At 38.5% G+C, this 21,617-nt stretch overlaps 1 protein-coding gene across 1 annotated transcript in view; it reads left to right on the top strand.

Annotated features, from left to right (window-relative positions):
* LOC139951326 (tyrosine-protein kinase JAK2-like) overlaps window positions 1-21,617 on the top strand; it is a 41,722-nt gene that overhangs the window by 11,602 nt on the left and 8,503 nt on the right. The window contains exons 5-19 of the mRNA XM_071950176.1: window positions 3,519-3,676; window positions 4,617-4,765; window positions 9,553-9,687; window positions 10,210-10,442; window positions 11,549-11,755; window positions 13,029-13,171; window positions 13,621-13,759; window positions 14,412-14,565; window positions 15,670-15,837; window positions 16,950-17,017; window positions 17,716-17,805; window positions 18,295-18,478; window positions 20,045-20,184; window positions 20,775-20,965; window positions 21,304-21,420. Of these exons, the coding sequence (XP_071806277.1) occupies window positions 3,519-3,676; window positions 4,617-4,765; window positions 9,553-9,687; window positions 10,210-10,442; window positions 11,549-11,755; window positions 13,029-13,171; window positions 13,621-13,759; window positions 14,412-14,565; window positions 15,670-15,837; window positions 16,950-17,017; window positions 17,716-17,805; window positions 18,295-18,478; window positions 20,045-20,184; window positions 20,775-20,965; window positions 21,304-21,420 (2,276 nt within the window). The remainder of the gene's footprint in view (window positions 1-3,518; window positions 3,677-4,616; window positions 4,766-9,552; window positions 9,688-10,209; window positions 10,443-11,548; window positions 11,756-13,028; window positions 13,172-13,620; window positions 13,760-14,411; window positions 14,566-15,669; window positions 15,838-16,949; window positions 17,018-17,715; window positions 17,806-18,294; window positions 18,479-20,044; window positions 20,185-20,774; window positions 20,966-21,303; window positions 21,421-21,617) is intronic.

The following is a 21,617-nucleotide window of genomic DNA, read 5'->3' as shown; positions in this document are numbered from 1 at the left end:
GTAACGTAAACATGGTACGTAACAACCTATTTCACAGCGTTTGTCTGTAGCCAGCCTCTGTCTTTTCTACAGATTATATTTTCATGGGAATTTTGTCGACAGTGTGTTCGACCTACATTACATGTAGTTTCTCTTTCGAATGTTTGAACGTGGAACCAGACTTTCTGTTTTTTTCTCACCCATATGACACTCCTACATGTATGTACATCAAGGGAAATTTGAACCTGCAACTTTTGAAAAATGCAAACGTTTGCGTGTTACATCGAACCTGTATCCATGGTATCGCACACCATGACAGAAGCAACTTTAGCTTCTAGTTTTGTTTTGGTTTCGGTTTGGTTTCACATTGAATCTATCAGCAGCCTTTTCTCTATCCCATGGGTTATCAGACTAGTACTGTTAAAGGCAGTGGACACTATTGGTTATTACTCAAAATAATTGTTAGCATAAAAACTTTCTTAGTAACGAGTATTATGGGGAGAGGTTGTTAGTATAAAACATTGTGAGAAATGGCTTTCTCTGAAGTAGTGTAATTTTCAAGAAAGAAGTAATTTTCCACGATTTCGATTTCAAGACTTTAGATTTAGAATTTGAGGTTTTGAAATCAAGCATGTGAAAGCACACAACTACATGTACGTGTGACACAGGTGGTTTTTTTTTTCATTATTATCTCGCAACTTCGACGACCGATTGAACTAAAATTTCCACAGGTTTGTTAGTTTATGCATATGTTGAGATACACCAACTGTGAAGGCTAGTCTTTGAAAATCTTTGAAGGGGCACACCGACTCACCATTTACGCAATTTAGTGGTGTAGAATCATAAATAATGACAGACGTACACTAGTTACCGAATATGCCAGTCAATATGTGTTTTATAAAACACCTCGGTCTTAAATGTGAAATAAGAAAAGAAATTTGGAGAAGAAATGAAGTTTTTTAGTAACCAGGCGCTATTTTAAAAGACTAGTGCCCGGCGTGCACAATTCCTGCAAAACACGCACACGCAATCACTAGACTATAGGCCTAATTAGTTCACCCCCTGTGACCGTGTTTCAGCCAACCAGAACACAGAACAAGCAAGAGGTGTGTTTAACGGTAATAACTCCCAATTTTTGTTTAGCATAAATCTTACTTGTTAACAGGCGTTGGAGAGCTGTTGATAAAACATTGTAAGAAACGGCTCCCTCTGAAATAATAGTTTTTGAGAAAGAGGTAATTTCTCACTCAAGTATTAAAATACTTTTAGCCTGACATGCCTGAAGCCTTTTTAGGCATCTGAAAGGACACAAATTAGTGCACTGTGACCGTTTTCTTTTATTATTCTCTTGCAACTTCTTGGGATGTCAGACAATTTCAAACAATTAGTTACAATTGATTTAACCTTGCAATGCCCCGCCCCTCTTTACACGACTGCCATTGGTTACTGCATCATGCTGAACTTAAGGAAAGCTTTTGGACGTCATACATTGTAAATGGTTTGTTATTTGAAAATACATAAAAGACATCACAATCGGTTCTTGGATTGCATTGCATCTAAATTTACATTAAACTAAACATACATTCGAAAATTACAATTTAACAGAGTTTGACTTGTTTTTTTTTCTAAACTGCTGACCAGTATGGTTGAGTTTGATGGACTCTGTACTGTACTTTGTACTTCATTTTATACTGCATACATGTAACACTGGCTTAAATTCTTTGATTATGAATTGTATGTGTTGTGCGGCACTTGTACCTGTAGAGTTGACATGGTTGTACAATCACGTACATTGTACACAAAAGTGTTGAGGTTTCTATTTCTCGCATCCAATTTCATTTATAATCCTACTTCATTTACAAGCCTATTGTGTTTTCAAAATTGCTGTGTAGTTTCACTTCGATACATTTCACACACGTATTGAACGTAGGTCTTCGTGTCATTCGGTGTTAAATCTATGTTAGAAACAGTTTAAAATTTAACTGAGTATAACAAAAACAGTTTGGGGCGTGTTGTACTTGTTCATCTGTTGAAAATTCATGTTCTTTAAATTTACAGCCTTCATTTTATTTTCAAGTACATGTACATACGGTACATGTATGTAGTGGAACTTACTTAGTTTGTGTAATTTTGGTAACATTAAAAAAGTTGTACAATGGATGATCAAGGGTATTTTATTTTTTAAAGACTTCCATTGAATTTCTGGGTAGTTTTTAGCAGTCCCCCCATCTTGAAACCAAGCCTAACCGAGCTAACAAGTGTTGCCGTTTTGGTCTGGACAGCCTTGTCCCCCTTCAACTGAACATGCGAAAGCGCTCAACCAACATGACCAATAAGCTCAAACACGTTTGTGGTTGGGGTGCACTTTTTAACGAGTATACATTATATAGGCATATGTACGTATGTATGTCTTGATTAATAGTTGCCGTCACTTACATTGTAATTTGTTGTTGAAAAGCAATGGCGAAACCATTAGAGTGGAACAAGCCATCCGTGTACATGTAGCATAATGGTCTGAATGAAGGATTCATGACATGACTGATCGACTTGAAAATCATCTGGAAATTGAAAAAAGAAAAAATTAATTGGATGAGTAACATTGCAAAGAAAATTGTTCTGTACAGTAATATAGGCCTACTGTGTGCATGTATTGCCAGTGTGCTCTCCATGCCGTTTGGGTAATGGATTGATACATGTACAAATTACAGCTCAATGACTTGCGTGTAGATTAGCAAAAAAAAGGAAATCAAAAAGAGATGGCGTTGACTGAAGACAACCTCTCGCACCACTACTACGGCTTCATGTACTACATATTAGTGCTGCTACTACATGTACATGTAGTACTACTACTAATAAAGTCTTGTATTGCGCACACCATATGTACATATCCAACCTGCTGGGTGTTCAAGCTGCAGTAAAACCCACAACAAATGAAAGAAAATATATAAACTAAATTAGTCTTTGAAACCTATGACATTATAGTTTTGAGAAAAGATTTGAATTTTGTGGTACAAAGACAAGATCTAACATGTCTAAGATTAAGAGAGTTCCAGATGATGGCCAAAAAAGACATGTCACCCCAGGCATGCCGGGACTGTCGAGACTGGGTACATTGTTCATACTATGTACAATTTGTAACCACCATAGGATCGGTGACAAATCTGTGAAAATATGGGCTCAACTGGTTGTTGAAGTTGCAAGAAAATAATGACAGAAAAAAGAAAAACAAATTGTGTGCTTTCAGATGCCTGAAATTTAAATATTTTTGTGAGAAATGACCCCTTTCTTAAAAACTATGTTACTTGAGAGGGAGTCGCTTCTCATAATGTTTTAAGCCTATACTGTCAATAGCTCTCCACGTTAACAAGTAATTTCTTTTGCTAATTTCTAGTTTACCAATAGTGTCCAGTGCCTTTTTAAAAAAGCCATTTTTGGAAGTGAAACTATAGATACACATCAATACTTATTTTGTGTAATTACCAAATGTCCAATGTCTTTATTTATCTATTAAATCTATTTTTTTCAATTTTTTTTTCCAGGAGTTTTTGATGGAATGTAAAGAAGACGCCGAGTCAGTAGTTTCCCTTATCGATGGCTACTGTCGTCTTCAGGTTGACTTCTATCATTACCTTTGTCCTGAGTGTGCACCGCCCTCGCTTGTTCAATTAGTCAAAAACAGATGTCACGGACCAATCCCGTAAGTTAATGGTTTCGCTAGTTTCTCTTTTCACTTGTTCTGAACATAACCTTTGTGCCACCCTCGTTGATTTTTGTGCATCTTGATCAGTTTCCTGAGGTATGCGCATTACATGTACATGTTATATGTCCATCTAAAGCCGCGTGCCCATTTAAAAAAAATATTTTTAAGTACTGCGACTTTCTGTAGAATGACAAAATTAAACTGCCCTCCCTGTCATGCCTGTCAACTTACCGCGATCGTGATTTAAAACTACACTGTAACAGGCTGAAAGAGGTCGCGTAAAACTTCTGTGCAGCCATGGTACATGTACAAGTAAGTTAACAGTCATGACAGTGTTGCTAAAAAGTTCAATGGGAACAGCTTTGCCTTGTAAACTTCCGCAACCACGCTGTAAAACGCTATGCAATTGTCGCATTTAAGTCTAAGTTGGAACGCACAGTAGAATTAAACCAAAGCCAGTCACGGTAAATCTCCGCAAGGTAACGGAAGAAAAAGTCCAATCGGAACACAGCTTTAAAGGCAGTGGACACTATTGGTAATTACTAAAAATAATTATCACCATAAAACCTCACTTGGTGACGAGTAATAGGGAGAGGTTGATAGTTTAAAACATTGTGAGAAACGTCTCCCTCTGAAGTGACATAGTTTTCGAGAAAGAAGTAATTTTCCACAAATTTGATTTCGAGACCTCAAGTTTAGAATTTGAGGTCTCGAAATCAAGCATCTGAAAGCACACAACTTCGTATGACAAGGGTGTTTTTTTCTTTCATAGTTATCTCGCAACTCCGACCACCAGTTGAGCTCTAATTTTCACAAGTTTGTTATTTTATGCATATGTTGAGATACACTACCGTAAGTGAGAAGACTGGTCTTTGACAATTACCAATAGTGTCCAGTGTCTTTAAATTGTTTATTTATTTATTTTCTTCTTTCACAGTCTATCGTGTGCTAAGAGAAAAATAGAGGACGCCGGAATGGAAGATGGGATATACCTCATACGACAAAACCCTGAGGACTTCTTCAGCTATTGTCTGACTGTACGAATGGGCGGCGACATTAAAAACTACAAGATTTTGGTGAACGAAGGTGAGAACTTGTACTTGTATGGACAGCGTGTCTAATAAAAATGTACCAAAGGTGTTTCCCTTCAAGTGGTTTATATTACATGTATAATAATAATAATAATAATATCAAAGTCTTAAATACCGCAAGCTACCAACAAGTTACTCAAGCATGTCAAGGGGCTTAGTATACATGCATATAGAAAGAAATGTTATTGAAAGTTATGAATTCTGAGATTATTCCAATTCTAATATGTAGCACTTTATAAGGGTTTACAAGGTGCTACGGCGCATTTAGCAGCTACAGCCAGGAACACCGGGGCGAACCCCTTCTCTTTCGATAAGTGCACTGGGTTCTTTTACATGCGTTACACAACACATGGCATGCATGGGACCACCGGCTTTATGTCCCATCCGAAGGACGAAGCAATGGTTAAGTGTCTTGCTTAAGGACACAAGTGTCACGGCTGGGGGTTAGAACCCACACTCTACTGATCAGAAACACCTGAGTTTGAATTCGGTGCTCTTAACCGCTCGGCCACAACACTTCCATTTTTTGATATCTGAAATAAAAAATTGCATCACTTTACATCTAAGTAATTTCCTGGCACTCGTGAGACCAGTATTTTTTAGTGGTCGGCCAGTAAAGTTATGACCAGACAACTTCGGGCAGGGGTTCACATGTCGCTGAATGAAAAGATGTAAAGTAAACAGAATATGTACTGTGTACAAAATGTACACGTTTGTAGTATTACATGTACAATACATGGTACGTGTACGTGTGTACACGGTACTGGTGTATACAGTACACATGTATACTAGGGAATTACACGCAGGCGGCCTCCGTTGCCCCTGGTCTTTGCCTTGGTGCCCTTCAAAAGTTTCCCATTCACTTTAAGGTTTTCCAATAGAAGTGCCCTTTGCAAAATGAAAATGGCCTTGCCCTTTCAACATGTTCCAAAATGAAATTCCAGGTCTGCGTGTAATGTACTGTACAGTACATACATGAAGTTTACACTGGACCTTTGTGGTGGGCCAGTAGAGTTACGTGTATGACAGTTAAATTGAAAACGAATTTAATCAGGGAATCAAAATGCGGTAAAGAGGTTTGAAACTTGTTGTTTTAAACATGTTTAGGTCTTGGTCTTGATAATTCTACCGAAACAAAGTCATCTTGAAATAATAAACTTAATTGTATCCTACAGTAGGGTTTATGCCGGACAATCAGCATGTAAGTGATTGATAGCATTAAATTCAATTACTGCATTAAATTACTGCATTAAATTCCTGACGCCCTACTGTAGTTGACAATGAAAATAATATCACTCATTAGTCATTGTCAATGTAGTTAATCATATTAGTTACATGTAATTACTAATTATTGTTTTGTCTGAGTCAGGATAAACTTTGGATATGGCACCTCAATACTAAGTCTCAATTTCATCGAGCTGCTTTTAAAAAGCAGCCAGTTAGCACACAAAGTAGCTCAGCTTTTAACAACATTATGCATTATGCCTAGTCTCCTGACGATGACTAGAGCAAGCTAGTCGAAACGTTGAGACCAATTCAAGAAGTGACTCTGCGGTAGTTCAGTTAATTACAATCCTAAGAGCTAAAGTAGTAGTCCCAGCCAATTTTTTATACCTTCCGCCCGGGTAGTAGTTTAAAAGCAGGACAGTTCTTTTTAGAACTGAGAAGTCTACCGACCATCCGATAAATCTATTCTGCAGTAGTAGCCTAGAATAAAGAAAGTCAGTTCGCTAACAACAAACCTTACCTGGTAACACATAGTGCTACCGCAAACAAGGTTACCAGCCAAACTACAAAGTCACATGTACAGTTTATAATGGTATCTGATTGATTTGTTCTGCTGCTGAGTCTAAAAGTATGGAACTCATTACCATCACATCTTCGCCATGCAACTTCACTTGGACAATTCAAGAAACTACTTAAAGGGTCTATGTAACTTTTGTAGGACAAAAAACACAATGTCCACAGATTTACATTAAACTTTCACAGTTTGAAGATAATGTTAGTACTTTTAGTAGAAAGCTTCCCTGAAAATATTACGTGCTGAGGTGCTGTAGTTTTGGGAAATGAGTAAACAATGTTAAGAACATAATTTTCGTCTCATGCGACGAATTTTTTAAAATCTTTTACAAACGTGTTTTTTATGACATTGTTTTACTAATTTCTCAAAAACTACAGCACCTCAGTAAGTAATGTTTGAAGGGAAGCTTTCCACTATCATTATCTTCAAACCCTGTAAGTTTAATGTAAATCTATGGACATTTTGAAAAAGTACCCAAATCCTTTAAGACTCATTTATACCTTTATTTGACTACACATTGGAACGTCTTGAGTTTGGGACTTTTTCTTGCATGTCTGGCGCTTTTCACCTTAGGAAAAAGACGCCTGATACAAGTGCTATACTTGTTGTTTTCATATGTGTCTCTGCTGAGCAGACAAACGTAAAGCATAGCTTTCTGCTTAAGCATCTCTGTACTGCTTAAGCAGAAATAGTTACTTACAGTTGTGTAACAGCTTCCTAAAAGCAAGCAGGATACCAGTGACAGAAGGTGCTTGTGTAATGGTACTTAGGCTTGTAACCTTATTTATTCTGCTAAGCATAATTGTGTTGTGCTTAGCTACTTTGGGCCCAGATCAGTCAATCAAATGGGCTGAACATCCAAAAGGAAATGATTAATATCTTGTTGTCTTTGCCACCTTTTATTTTTGACAGATGTTCCCCATTGAAGTCTCATTCACTAATTAATGACTTGTTCTTCCTCATCCCACCTTTAATTTCACAATAGGAGTTGCGTTTCACAATAGGAGACTTTCTGGGTGGCAGCAGACTTACCAGGTAAAATCCATTGTTCTCGGTCATGTGCGCATGCTCAGAACTACGTAAACAATGGAAATTTACCTGGTAAGTCTGCTGCCACCTAGCATTCAAAAGTCTCCCATTAAATAATAATAATAATAATAATTTATTTTTGATATACAGTAGCGTCTTACATAAAAAAAAACTCAAAAATCTCAAAATCTCTTTGTTTAAACCAAACCCCTTTACACTAAAGAATAACAAGATCAAAGGTAAGATGATATTTAAAAAAAGGTGTAAGGAACCTGTGGAGAAAATGGGTTACTAATACTATACATATTGTACATTTGCAAATGGAGATAGTTGTAATCAACTGATCAATATGTAAGGCCTACATATACTGTCACTGCATGAAGACTGTTTTACTGTCATTTAATACTGACTGGAGTGGGAGTCAATGGGAGACCTTTTAGACTCTGGCAGCAGACATACATGTAGGCCTAATGGTCCTATTTTTGCGTCTCTGAGTGTGCGCGCACATGCTCACTATTGCGTACAGAGGTCTGAGCACGCACACTTCTGGGGAGAGCTGTGACAAAGGACCGTCCAAGTATCTCCCATTGGGGTTTGAGTGTTAGAGTGAGGTTATTTTCAGCAGAGTTTGGGTTCGAGTCCTGGTTGTGACACCTCTGTCCTTAAGCAAGACACCTTCATATAACCATGATTGCTTCGTAGTGCTTTCTGCTCTACCAGCCAGGCTTCTGATGGATGAATTTTTTTAATGATGAATGTACATGTACATGTACATTCATATGAACCGTTCCGGCCTTACCCCTGGCACCTGGAAAAATAGTTGATTGTAGCCCACACCTTGAAGTGGCCTTCAGGCCTTGTGTGCCTGGCGACTTACATACACATTTTTTTTAATAATAATAATAAAAATAATTAATAAATTTACTCCACAAGCAGCAAATTATGTATAAATTGGTTTTCTTTGAAATTTTGTTCAGCTTTTTAACAGCTTGTGTAATTAAAGGAACACGTTGCCTTTGATCGGTCGAGTTGGTCTTTCAAAAGGGTTGGAACCGTTTGTTATAAAATTTATATGGTTAGAAATATGTTGTAAAAGTAGAATACAATGATCTAACAAAAATATGCTTAAAATTGCGTAGTTTTAGTTTTACCTCGTCGACTAACGGCCATTTATGGGAGTCAAAAAGTTGACTCCCATAAATGGCCGATCGTGTTAATTCACGGCTTAAATTGAAAACCGTGCAATTTTGAGTGATGCTTATGTGGACCATTATATTCTGCTTTTAAAACATCTTTCCAACCATATACATTTCATAACAAACGGTTTCAAACGTTTTTTTTTAGACCAACTCTTCCGATCCAAGGCAACGTGTTCCTTTAATATGCTACTCCCTAGTGCATGAAGTGCCTTTGTTTACAAATTAATCCCATGGGGGTCTACTATGTAGATGCGTATGTTACATGTACAGTACATGTACAGTACATGTACATGTATACTGAAAATTAGCGGCTTTTAGACCAAGTGGAAAGAATTTGTACCAGTTGATCATCCCGATGTGCATCCTTTTTTTATTTAAAGGAATAAAAAAAATAAAAAAATCTACTCAGAAAATCTACTCCCCGTTTTACATGTTTTAGAATAAAAAGCAAGACAAGCTCTCAAAAGAACAAAAACTACATGTACCTGGCAAGTAAACATACAAATATGACGTACATGTTACCGTAAACCAAATATATATTGTCATCTCACCATGCAATGCCTCAAATCCCACTTAAAATGTTATGATTGAAGCTTCCTAAATAAGAAGAAACTATAAATAAACTATAAAAGGTTAACTCTGCTCGTCTTCAGGAGAATAGAAGACAGTTTCTCCTGAAGATGAGCAGAGTCTACATGTACTGTTCGAAACATTGAGACCACATTAGCTGACTTGTACGTCTTTCCCCAACAGTTGATGGTTCAGTCTCATTGCCTGGTCAACGCTCCTTCCCTGATGTCAGATCACTGGCCGAGCATTACCGCAGGGATGTCAACTGTGCTTGCTTAGACGGACCTCTTACAAAGGTTGTGTCCTACCAACCAAAAGGTAAGATACAACATAGGGCTCTGCCAATCACCAATGCAAACGCTCAACTTATGTGCTCTTTAATAGATGTTAAATTTGCCTCGGGATAAAGAATATTAACTTTTGGTTTTTACCCATATACACCAAAGTGTGTAGCACTGTATACTCAGTACTTTCCCGAGTCCTGTGAAAAAAAATCACAGGCATTTTACTTGGGTGGGATTCGAACCCACGCCCTTTGCCAGCAGTGTCATACCAACTAGACCACCGAGATTGCCCGGCAGCTAGAGGCAGTTCGAATCCTATGTTTTTAGCAGCGGGTACTGCAAAAGATTTAATAGATGTTAAATTTGCATCGGGGATAAAGAACTTCTTTCTCAAAAACTACGTTACTTATGAGGGAGCTGTTTCTCACAATGTTTTAAACTATCAACAGCTCCCCCTTATTTGCTACCAAGTAAGGTTTTATGGTGATTATAATTTTGAGTCCTTACCAATAGTGTCCAGTGCCTTTAAGCTACATGCACTGTCTATCATCAACAGAAGAGTCACTGCGCCTTCATGATTTATCGATGCTGCCCGAACCCCCTCGTCCACGGGCTCCGGAACCCTCGATAGAGTGGATCAAAGAAGAGAACATGTCTGAGAGGAAAAGAAAACTTGGCAGTGGGGATTTCACTTCGGTCTATAAAGGAGGAATCAGGAAACCGGGTAAAGGAATGGTACCAGTTGCCATCAAATGCCCAAACAGGAACATCTCATCTAACGTTCAAAAGGTAAGGACCAATTTGTCTTCTCCATGATATGAGGTCTTTAAAGCGGAGATGTGTTTTTTCGGGTTTTAACCAGAAATCCGTTTTTTTAAGCACACAAATTATCTCGGATTAAAGGCAGTGGACACTTTTGGTAACTACTAAAAATAACTATTGGTAAAATTGTTACTTGGTCACGAGTAATGAGAAACGGTTCCCTCTTTCGAGAAAGAGGTAATTTTCCACGAGCTTGATTTCGAGACCTCAGAATTAGATTTTGAAAGCATCTGAAAGCACACAACTTCGTGTGACAAGGGTGTTTTTTCTTCAATTATTATCTCGCAACTGCGACAACCAATTGAGTTCAAATTTTCACAGGTATGCATATGAGATACACTAAGTGAAAAGAATGGTCTTTGAGCCCCAAATTGTGCATAATTAATTTATTAAATTAATAAATTACAGGCATGCAACTCTTCCGCGGAATTCCGCGTTTTTTTTTTTTTCTCGTTTTTTTTTGGGTTTTTTTTCTGATTTTTTTTTAAAGCCTCATACATGCCTGGCATTAACAGTGTACAACTACAATTATGTAAAATAAGCCTAGTACATGCTAAAAATACACCCAAGAGCATAATAAACCTCAACATTTTCTATGGTACCATTGTGGGTGTCATGTCCCGTGGCGTTTCGGCTGCCTCGCTCCGCACTGCATTGTGCCTTTGAAAATTTTCCAATTTTTTTTTCAACGGGCAGTTGCATGCCTGAAATTAGTTATGCACATTTTGGGGGCTTTTTCATTGTATTACTTACCAATCTATGACTCTAGTTTTTGGAGTACAGGCATGATAGGTTCCCTCAAGCTTGTGCGCTATTGTGATGAACATGATGAACTTCACTTATGAGGCACTCTTGGTTTCATTACTATAATTGCTAATTAATAACCAAGTATTCACAGAGTATTCAACAGTCTTTTATTATTCCCCTGTAAAGCCTGTTCATCCTGGGATTGCGATTCGCAACAGTTGGACTCATGCGAAACTCTAGCTCCGAAAACAGCCACGTGACGTCAAAATTTGTATTGCATTCGCATTGGCAGGGCTTAATTCATACAAACCTCGTTCTTTTGGCAGAAATTTTGCTCGTCTGTTGACATGATGTCGTCGTGGAACAACCAGTCCATAATTAAATTCCTTGGTATTGGCGCCAAGTTCACGTTAATCATGGAGTTTGCGCCGTATGGATCTTTAGATCGTTATCTGCGATTAAATTACTCCACAGTCAACCAGAATCACTTCATCGCTATGGCAGTGCAGCTTGTGGATGGGTTGGAGTACCTGGTAGGTATCTTAAGGGATGAAAAAAATACAGAGTTTATTCTTATTCAAGCGGAAACTAACAACTAAATTTATCATCAAATATTTTTAAGCAGAATTTCTTTATTCCAATCTCGATTTTACTTTATATACTACATTGTAGCTACAAAGTACTGTATGCCAATGTTAAGTTTCAATTAGTTCTAATAGTGTTTTCATATTGTTGTATTGTTCTTTGTTTTATTATTGTATGAGTGGGATCTCTACTCAACAAGCTGATGCTTCTTGGAGACCTCCATCCTCACACAAAATTCTACTGTACTTATGTTTTCTTTAGTTGTTATAATAAAATGTATATTATATCATTTTTCTTTGTGTGTGGTAAAAATAAAAGAAGTGAATGAATGAATGAGTTATGTGATTTCTCCGATTTAACCGGAATTCTGTTATTTTTGTTTTTTGCCCTACATGTACATGTATTTAATTTTCTTTGAAAAAATTCATAATAAAATGAAGAAAAAATACAATATAATAGTGCCCCAGATTACAGAGTAGGACTTTTAAACCAAAAATAAATGTTAAAATTCGGCTTCATGCTCACAACTTTTCGAGCTCACATGCTTTCGCACTTTGCGCTCAAAGGTTCAGGTTTTTTTCTCAACAGCCTACCGCATCCCTAGTATCATCAGGGACAAGAAATGATAATGACAAGAAATGATTATCAGCAAGGAGAACATAACTATTGTTAGAATATTATCGTTGTTATGGAGTAGTATAAGAAACAATTGTCAGGGTTGAGCAATACAGTATTGGCACAATTTTCTTGTTGTTAGGGAGAAGTACTAGCCATGGCGGCCTTACACTTTCGTTTTATACTACAGTGACGTTCTGGATATCAGGGTCCATTTCTGGGGCGGAAAATTTTCAAAGCTCCATAACGCAAATCTTACCTGCAAGACGCCACGAATTTCAACAGATTCACATTCCATGGCAGCATACATTTTTCCGCAGTGGGTTTTGATCGTCATATATTCCTCACAAATTCGAATTTTTCGTGAAATAATGCGGCTCCCAACGTTGAGAAATTTCCGTTTTGATCGTATTCTGATCGTATTTTTATTCATGTCGTAAACAAGATTTGAGTTATGAAGCTTTGAAAATTGTCCGCCCCAGATAAGGGCCCTAATATTTAGGACTCTGTATCTGTGTACAGCACAGAGGAAGAGTCCTAAATAGGGCTAGGAGAAGTACCTGGTACATGTATTATGATGAAGGTTTTCTTCTTTGCCTCTTTTAGGAATCTCGTAAGATTGTTCACGGCAACATCTCGGCTAAGAATGTTCTGGTGGTGAGAAACAGCCCCCAGATACGGGTCAAGCTAGGAGATCCCATGATGAGTAAATTCTACCATAGTCTACCGATGGACGCCAAGATGAATATGTAAGATTAATATATTTTTTTATTACCTTCATTGCTCAAATACATAACAAATTGACATTTCACTCTGTCTGAAATGTCATATTTGGTGAGAAATAAACAGTCTAAGTTTAGCATTATTCATTTTTGTTTTGCATCGATGTCATGCAAAGTGTACTCAGGTTTTCACTATTTTCTTTTAACCCAGATGGCCGATCGATCAAACTTGGCAGTTTATGTACATGTATTATATGGTGGATTACATCAAGTGATTACACTGCCAGCAACTGTTTTCTTAGCAAAACAAGTTCTGTAATGTTCCTTTAAACAAAATAATGACAAGTATGGACATGACAATTAATCGTTGGATTCCTTCAGGAGGTACATTAGGTCTTCAGATTCTTGTGGAACAGTTCAATCGTTTTGCTTGATTTGAAGTCGTGTAGTTAATGAATTTTTGTTTTCATGGGCAGTGTTCGTTGGACCGCCCCTGAGCTTCTGCACCCCAATGTAGAGCCAACGCTGGAGAGTGATCGCTGGAGCTTTGGGATGGTAGTCTGGCAAATCTGGTCTCTTGGCAAAATCCCATTTGAAGATTTTACAGAGTTGGAGGTATAATTGATAATAATATTTGATCATATTTTAATAATTATATTAATTTAGTTTTGGGGGTTTTGACCCCTATTTACTGATGTGTGTTAGCACTGTATACTCAGTACGTACCCGAGTTCTGTGAAAATAATCACAGGCATATTAGAACCCATGACCTTTGCAATTCTAGAGCAGTGTCATACCAACTAGACTACCAAGATTGCCTGGTAGCTATAGGCAGTTCGAGTCCTATGTTTTAGCTATGGGTACTGCAAATGCTTTAATTGATGTTAACTTTGCCTCGGGGATAAAGAATATTCATTTGGGTTTGGGGGGGTTTTACCCATATACTATGTATACACTGATGTGTGTTGGTGCTGTACACTCAGAACTTACCCAAGTTCTGTGGAAATAAATAACAGGCATATTACTCAGGAGGGATTCAAAACCCAAATTAGCTAGTAATAGTTGAAGGGAAGCTTTCTACCATCATTATCTTCAAACCATAATGTAAATCTGTGGACATTGTGTTTTGTCTCCTACAAAGAAAACCCAAACCCTTAAATGTTTGTAGTAGTGACCCATCCTTGACCCTACTTTTAAAGTAATGAAAACCATTTTTATTTTATTTTTCTTGCCACTGAAACGTACTTCTTTGCTACATTTATTTCAGGTGCTGCAAAAGTATAGCAGATTTGAATTCCCGCCGTTCTCTTCAAGCTGTTTGGAAGCTGTCAACAAATTGATTAAGAACTGCTGGCGCCACACTCCGATGGAACGCTACACCTGCAAGCAGTTACTCAGAGAATTCAGCAGCATATATTTACGTGAGTTGAATTGAATCCCTTGGTCATCATAATAATAATAATATGGATTTATAATGCGCACTTCTCCAGAAAACTGATCAAGGCATCTACACAAAAAGTAAACACTATACAATAGGAAGTGAAGAATAAACACTATTGAACTTAATAAATAAAACCCAATGAAAGTCTAAGTGAACAAGTGTGTTTGTAGTTCCCTCTTGAAGTTGTTGAGTGATGTTGTTTGGCGAAGTGAGACAGGGAGCTTATTCTGTAGGGCAGGAGCAGCTTCGGCGAAAGCACGGTCTCCAGTTATCAATGCAAGATTAATGCTGGCTTGTTTTGGATTTGCATAAAGTACTCCCCTCCAACCACCGTGTCCATGGTGCTATATGTTTTCCTGGCTAAGGCCATGTGAGTAGAGTTTTAGGTTGGTTCTGTGCTCTGTGGTCATATGGGTTGATGTGGCTACATGTAGTTGCCAAAGGCAACCTTGCATGCCAGCCCTTGCATGCCGGCAGCTCAAACAAGTTGTGGCTGCGTTCTTCCCAAATAAGCTTCTCAGCTGTAAGTATTCATGATTAATTAGCCTCCCACGCTCTCCCCCCCCCCCCCCAAAAAAAAAACCCAACGCTGGTGGCGCACAACTCGTAATTAATGGCAAAGTTTGTGAAAGTGGAACGCACCCCAGCTCTGTAGGCTGTACAACTTTAGCCTCCAGTTTGACTTAGCGGGGTGTCGTGGCTGAGCGATTAAGAGCACCGAACTCAAGCTCTGATGCTTCTGTTCACCAGAGTGTGAGTTCGAATCCAGGTCGTGACACTTGTGTCGCTGAGCAAGACACTTAACTATAATTGCTTCTCTCCACCCAGGGGTAAAATGGGTACCTGTGAGGGCAGAGATGGTTCTTGTGATTGGTTCAGCCAAGTAGCGCATATAATTGTTGCACAGGCTGTATACTCCTCAGGGAGCTGAGATGGTTTAAGGAATGAATTAAGGCCCAGTGACCAGGGGTTATAATGTCGGAAGCGCTTTGATACACCCCTCGGACATGAAAAGCGCTATATAAAAACTGTTTACTATTATAATCATTATAATTATTATTGTTGTCTTTTGTTCGACTTCCAGGAATGCAGAATGAGGACGGTGCCGAGGGGCTGTACTGGGAGTTCCCAGAAGATCAGGAGGATATTGATTTAATTGAAGAGGATCTCTCAGAGGGCGAGAGGGAGGATGATGACCTCTCGGATGACAACAGTGACGATCAGACTCTCTTCAATAATGACGTCTCCTCAAGTTAGTTCTCAAACATTCTTTATTTGTTATCAAGTTTTTTATGGGTATACGTGGTATACTGGGTATACTAGGCATGCTAGGTGTACGGGGTATAAAGAAAGGTTTGCGCTAACTCTTCTCTGACTTCTCTGATGACAACAGTGACGATCAGACTCTCTTCAATAATGACGTCTCCTCATGTTAGTTCTCAAACATTCTTTATTTGTTATCAAGTTTTTTATGGGTATACTGGGTATACTGGGTATACTGGTTATACTAGGTATATTGGGTATAAAGAAAGGTTTGCGGTAACACAATGACTTCTCGGATGACAACAGTGACGATCAGACTCTCTTCAATAATGACATCTCCTCAAGTTAGTTCTCAAACATTCTCTCCTACAATCAAGTTCTTTGGGGGTATACTGGGTATACTGGATATACTGGTATATACTGGGTGTACTGGGTACACTGGGTACACAAAGTGTACCCGGTAAACTGGGTGTGTCAAAGTGTACCCGGTAAACTGGGTGTGTCAAAGTGTACCCGGTAAACTGGGTGTGTCAAAGTGTACCCGGTAAACTGGGTGTGTACACACAGTGTGGGTTCGAATCCCCAGCCGTGACACCTGTGTCCTTAAGCAAGACACTTAACCATTGCTTTGTCCTTCGGATGGGACGTAAAGATGTTGGTCCCATGTGTTGTGTAACGCATGTAAAAGAACCCAGTGCACTTTTCGAAAAAGAGAAGGAGTTCGCCCTGGTGTTCCTGGCTGTGGCTGCTGTATGCGCCGTAGCACCTTGTAAACCCTTATAAGGTGCTAAATAATTGGGTCTCAAAATTCATCACTGCAATTACCTATCTTTCTGAAAGTTTGTTTATACTCAGGTCCTTGAGTACCTTGTTTGGTAGATACGTGCGCTATATAAGACTTCGATATTATTATTATTATTATTAATGTACCCAATAAACTTGGTATTCTGTATGTACCCAGTTTACTGGGTTTAGTACCTGTAGTATACTGGGTAAACTGGGTATACTGGGTTGGTAAATGCAGGTTGGACCTGAACTAAAGAGTATGTATTATACAAAAATGAGGCCTAACAGTGATTATTCTTTGCTTGTATTTGATAGATCCTCTGGCACAACCAAGCAACAATCACGCAACTACCTACAACCCAGGTGTGTCTAATACACCAGAGGTAAGGCATTTTTTTTAATGGATGTTGTAATGCTGGGCACCATTTTTAATAATAACCCGTTTTAATAGCGCTTTTCATACCCGAAGGGCATTTCAAAGCGCTTCCAACATTACGTTAATACTGGGCTTCATGCTCGCAAATTTTTTAACTCGCATGCTTTGCGCTCATAGCTCAGGTTCTTTCTCAACAGCTGAGTTTGTACCCTTGTGAAAATGTTGATAATTGTGAACATCCCCTTATTACAAAGTTTCATGTCTGTTTAAAGACACTGGACACAGTAATTGTCAAATACCAGCCTTCTCACTTGGTGTATCCAAACATATGCCTAAAAGAACAAACATGTGGAAATTTGGGCTCAATTTGTCATCGAATTAGCAATAGAATAATGGAACAAAAAACACCCTTGTGGCACAAGTTGTGAGCTTTCAGATGCCTTGAATTCGAGACCACAGCCGAGGTCCCTTATTCAATTTTAGTGGGAAATTACTTCTTTCTCAAAAACTATGTTGATTCAGAGGGAGCCGTTTATCACAAGGTTTTATAATATCAACATCTCTCCATGGCTCGTTACCAAGTAAGTTTTTATGCTAACAATTATTTTGAGTTATTACCAATAGCAATAGTGTCCTGTGCCTTTAGGCCTCTATTGGATTTCAACTCATTCCAATTGTCTTCTATCACTTTATTTTTAACCACAGCAACTGCAGAATGTCAGTCGACTCGTAAAGTTCAAAGGAATCGAGAAGGTTATGGAAGGAACACTGACCACTGAGAAGCCACTTGGAGAAGTAAGAATAATAATTCATAATAAATAATTTTATTTTTATTTAAAATTTTTTTAAAGTTTTAAAAACTGTCATCAAAGCAATGTGCCCTCCCAGACCTCTCCAACAGGGGTTTGTTGTGTTGCCATTTAGCCTTTGAGAAAGTCTCTTCTAGGGTCGAAACATCAGGCCATTAACAAATGTTATGCATTTATTATGGTCATTGGCTACTGTGAATAAACTTTTAATATGTAAATTTATAAAATTTATTTGAATTTCTAAATGATTTTCTGGAATTTTTAAATTATAATCTACATGTATTTTTATAAATCTCTGTATTTTAAGCACAATTCAGCCTTTTGCTGCAATGGTCGAATGTTGTTAATAAAGCAACAACATTTTATACCATCAGTCCTTTTGGTTGGTAAGCAGTTTGCAATCAGCTAATTCTATTTTCACATTTTTATCAACTGGCCATATAAATTTTCCTTTTTTCTGGCTATTTGTTGCTAGGGTCACTTTGGTTGTGTGTACAAAAGCAAATGGATCCGCGGTGGCGGCAACATAATCGACGTTGCTATCAAAGTCATCAAGCAGGATACGGACATGATGGCGCTAAGTCAGTTTGAAGAAGAGATAAGGCGGATGTCTCAGTGCGACCATAAGAACATTGTCAAAGTCTTAGGATTCGCTGAAGGTAAGTTCAATTGCCTTTGCTTTTTTGTTTTCTCCAGGGCGAAATTTTATTAAGCTCCAAATGCTGATAATCGGCTCGGGTAATTATCACATCCATACTGCAAACAATATTAAAGCCATTGGACCCTTTCGGTAAACAGTATTGTCCAAGGCCCACACTTCGTGTATCACAACTTCTATATCAAATAACAAACCTGTGAAAAATTTGGGCTTAATCGGTTATCGGAGTCGGGAGAAAATAACGGGAAACCCACCCTTGTATCCGCGCGTTTCGCCGTGTCATGACATGTGTTTAAAATAAATCCGTAGATCTCGTTAACGAGAATTGATATTGTTTTACTGTTTTCTCAAAAAGTAAAGCATTTCATGGAATAATATTTCAAGAGAAGTATTTCACCACTACCTTCTGTAAACCCTGTAAGTTATTTGTAAATCTGTGAACTTTTTTTTTTTTTTCTGTACCGAAAGGGTCCAATGGCTTTAAACAGTGCCAAGCACATATTTATTCCCTTAATATTATAATAGTAAGCACTTGGTTCTTATATAGCGCTTTATCACGTCCCTATAAGGGGGTATCAAAGCGCAAAGTATTTTGTCCTGCAAGGTATGTGGAGCTACGATTTGACATGTTTGAAGTATGATACCTAAATAGAATGGTGAGGTATCAATATATATTTGGTTTGCGATAACACTGTGTGTATCTACTTGCCAGGTAGAGTTTGTTCTTAGAGGAGCTGTCGCCTTAAGATATTTACTAGAGCAAGCTAGTGGAAATGTTGAGGCAAATTCAAGAACTGACTCCGCTGTAGTGCAGTTATACATGTACATGTATGATCCTATAAGCTACATGTAAAGTAGTGGTCCCGCCAACAAAAATCTTGCTACTGTATTTAGCCTTTTTCTGTTTACCAATATTTTATGTCTGAATGTCTGAAGTGTGAGTTACTTTTTATTGTATATTCTCCTGTAATACATGTATGTTGCAACTTTGTAACATTTATCTGCTATTGACTTTTGTCTTTGTGTCTTGTTTTTTTATACAAAGCGCTCAGAGGACTTTTTTGCGGCAATACTGGGCTTTATAAGTTTCTTTTATTATTATTATTTCAGTTGGATTTGACACTTTGCATGGTGGAAATACAATATAATAAGGTTTGTGGTAACACCATGTAATGATAATCTCTAAATGAGTATGGGAAGTTCTGAAAATGAACGTTGGTTTCAACTCTCATTTCCTTTTTTGAACCACCCCAAGTCTTTAGAGGATATCATTACATGGTGTTACCACAAACTTTACTATATTAGCGGGCCGTTTAGCTGCACGTTACGCGAGCAAATACGTGAACGTGAACGTCAAAATATTGTGCTGTTTGTGGGTGATGTCACCACTTTGGGCTTATTGCATGTTCACATATGATGTCTGCGCACAGGTTTGTACTTAACGTGAAAAATGGTAACTTCACCAGTGCTAAAAACGTAAGATTTCAACTACACAATTTTCTGAACGTGCAGCTACATGGGAACCTCCCTACTATCATTTCATCAATTGTTTTCATTTGTTGTCCAGGGTACGATTTTCATCCGCTGTGTATGGTGATGGAGTACTACTCTATCGGTGCTCTGGACAAATTCCTGTGCAGGAAGAAACATGAGAAGAATCCATTGTCAAAGAGAACGAAGCTTCTGTTTTCCCAGCAAGTAGCGCAGGTACCACTAATTGTTTATTATTATGTTATTATTTTTTAACATAAAATGAAAGGAACATTACAGAATTGGTTTTTGATAACAAAACAGTTGCTGGCATTTTAAAAAATTGTTTTTATGCAAGTCGCCAGACACACAAGGCCTGAAGGCCACTCAAGGTGTGGGCTACAGTCCATACGGATGTAGGCTTGGGTATCATCAATTTGAAGCCTGGCTGGTAGAGCAGAAAGCACTACCTCCCCAATTTTACGAAGCAAGTGTCACGACGGGGATTCGAACTTACACCCTGCTGATCAAACACCAGAGCTTGAATCCAGTGCTTTTAATCGCTCGGCCATGACACTGACAAACCTGCAGAAGTTTGAGATTAATCGGCCATCTCGGTCAGATCTTGTCTTTGTACCACAAAATTCAAATCTTTTCTAAAAACTTATCTTACATGTATGTCCCAGGTTTTCAAGGACTATTTTTGTTGTGTCTGTTTTCTTTCACTGCGCCCTGAACACCCAGCAGGGTGGATACATGTGCATTACAAGTCTTTATTATTATTATTATTATTATTATTATTATTAACTTGTTAACTCTCTCGGCAGGGCATGGCATACTTAGGTGAGCAGAAGATCGTTCATCGGGACCTAGCAGCACGCAACATCCTGGTGGCCTCGGACGAAGACTATTATAGCGGGCCGGAAGTCAAAATCTGCGATTTTGGTCTGGCCCGGAAGTGCAGAGCAGATGGGTACTACTCCCCAACTGGTCAGAACCCGCCACTACCTGTGACAGTGTGAGTACACAAGAAGCGTTTGGAACCTTCTTGCGTTTTGGTGGCCCCAACCAGAACAATGGTTATCGGTTGAGCGTTTTCGCATGTTCGGTCAAGGCGTGGTGACGATGCTGTTCAGACCAACCAGTAACCAACTTGTTGACTTGGTTGGGCTCTGGTTGGGGTTCGCCAAAACGCACTCCAGGGAGCTGAGATGGTTTAAGGAATGAAATTCATTGAAACAAATAGCCTAGTGACCATGGGTAATACTGTTGGAGCGCCATGAGGGTCACTGAGTGACGGATTGGAGAGCTTTTAAAGAAGCCATTTTAAATTTATTTTATGTACTTCATTCACAGTTACCCGCCTGAGAGCATTGAGGAGCCGACGAATGCAGGGAGGTTTAGCTGTGCAGGCGATGTGTGGGGCTATGGGATTCTAATGTGGGAGATATTCTCAGATGGTGCATCGGCAAGGTATGTACTTCACCTTCTTGACTTTGAACATGTTGAAGTATACAGGTATGATTTCTCTGTTCTAGGCTCCTAGTGGATTATACCCACGCCAACATTCTACCACCGAATTCAAACTCTGGTGTTTCTGATCAGCAGAGTGTGGGTTCGAATCCCCAGCCGTGACACTTGTGTCCTTAAGCAAGACACTTAACCATTGC

The sequence above is a fragment of the Asterias amurensis genome, chromosome 19 (assembly GCF_032118995.1).
Source record: "Asterias amurensis chromosome 19, ASM3211899v1".
Lineage (NCBI taxonomy): Eukaryota > Metazoa > Echinodermata > Asteroidea > Forcipulatida > Asteriidae > Asterias > Asterias amurensis.
This window is presented reverse-complemented; position numbering and strand designations above follow the sequence as displayed.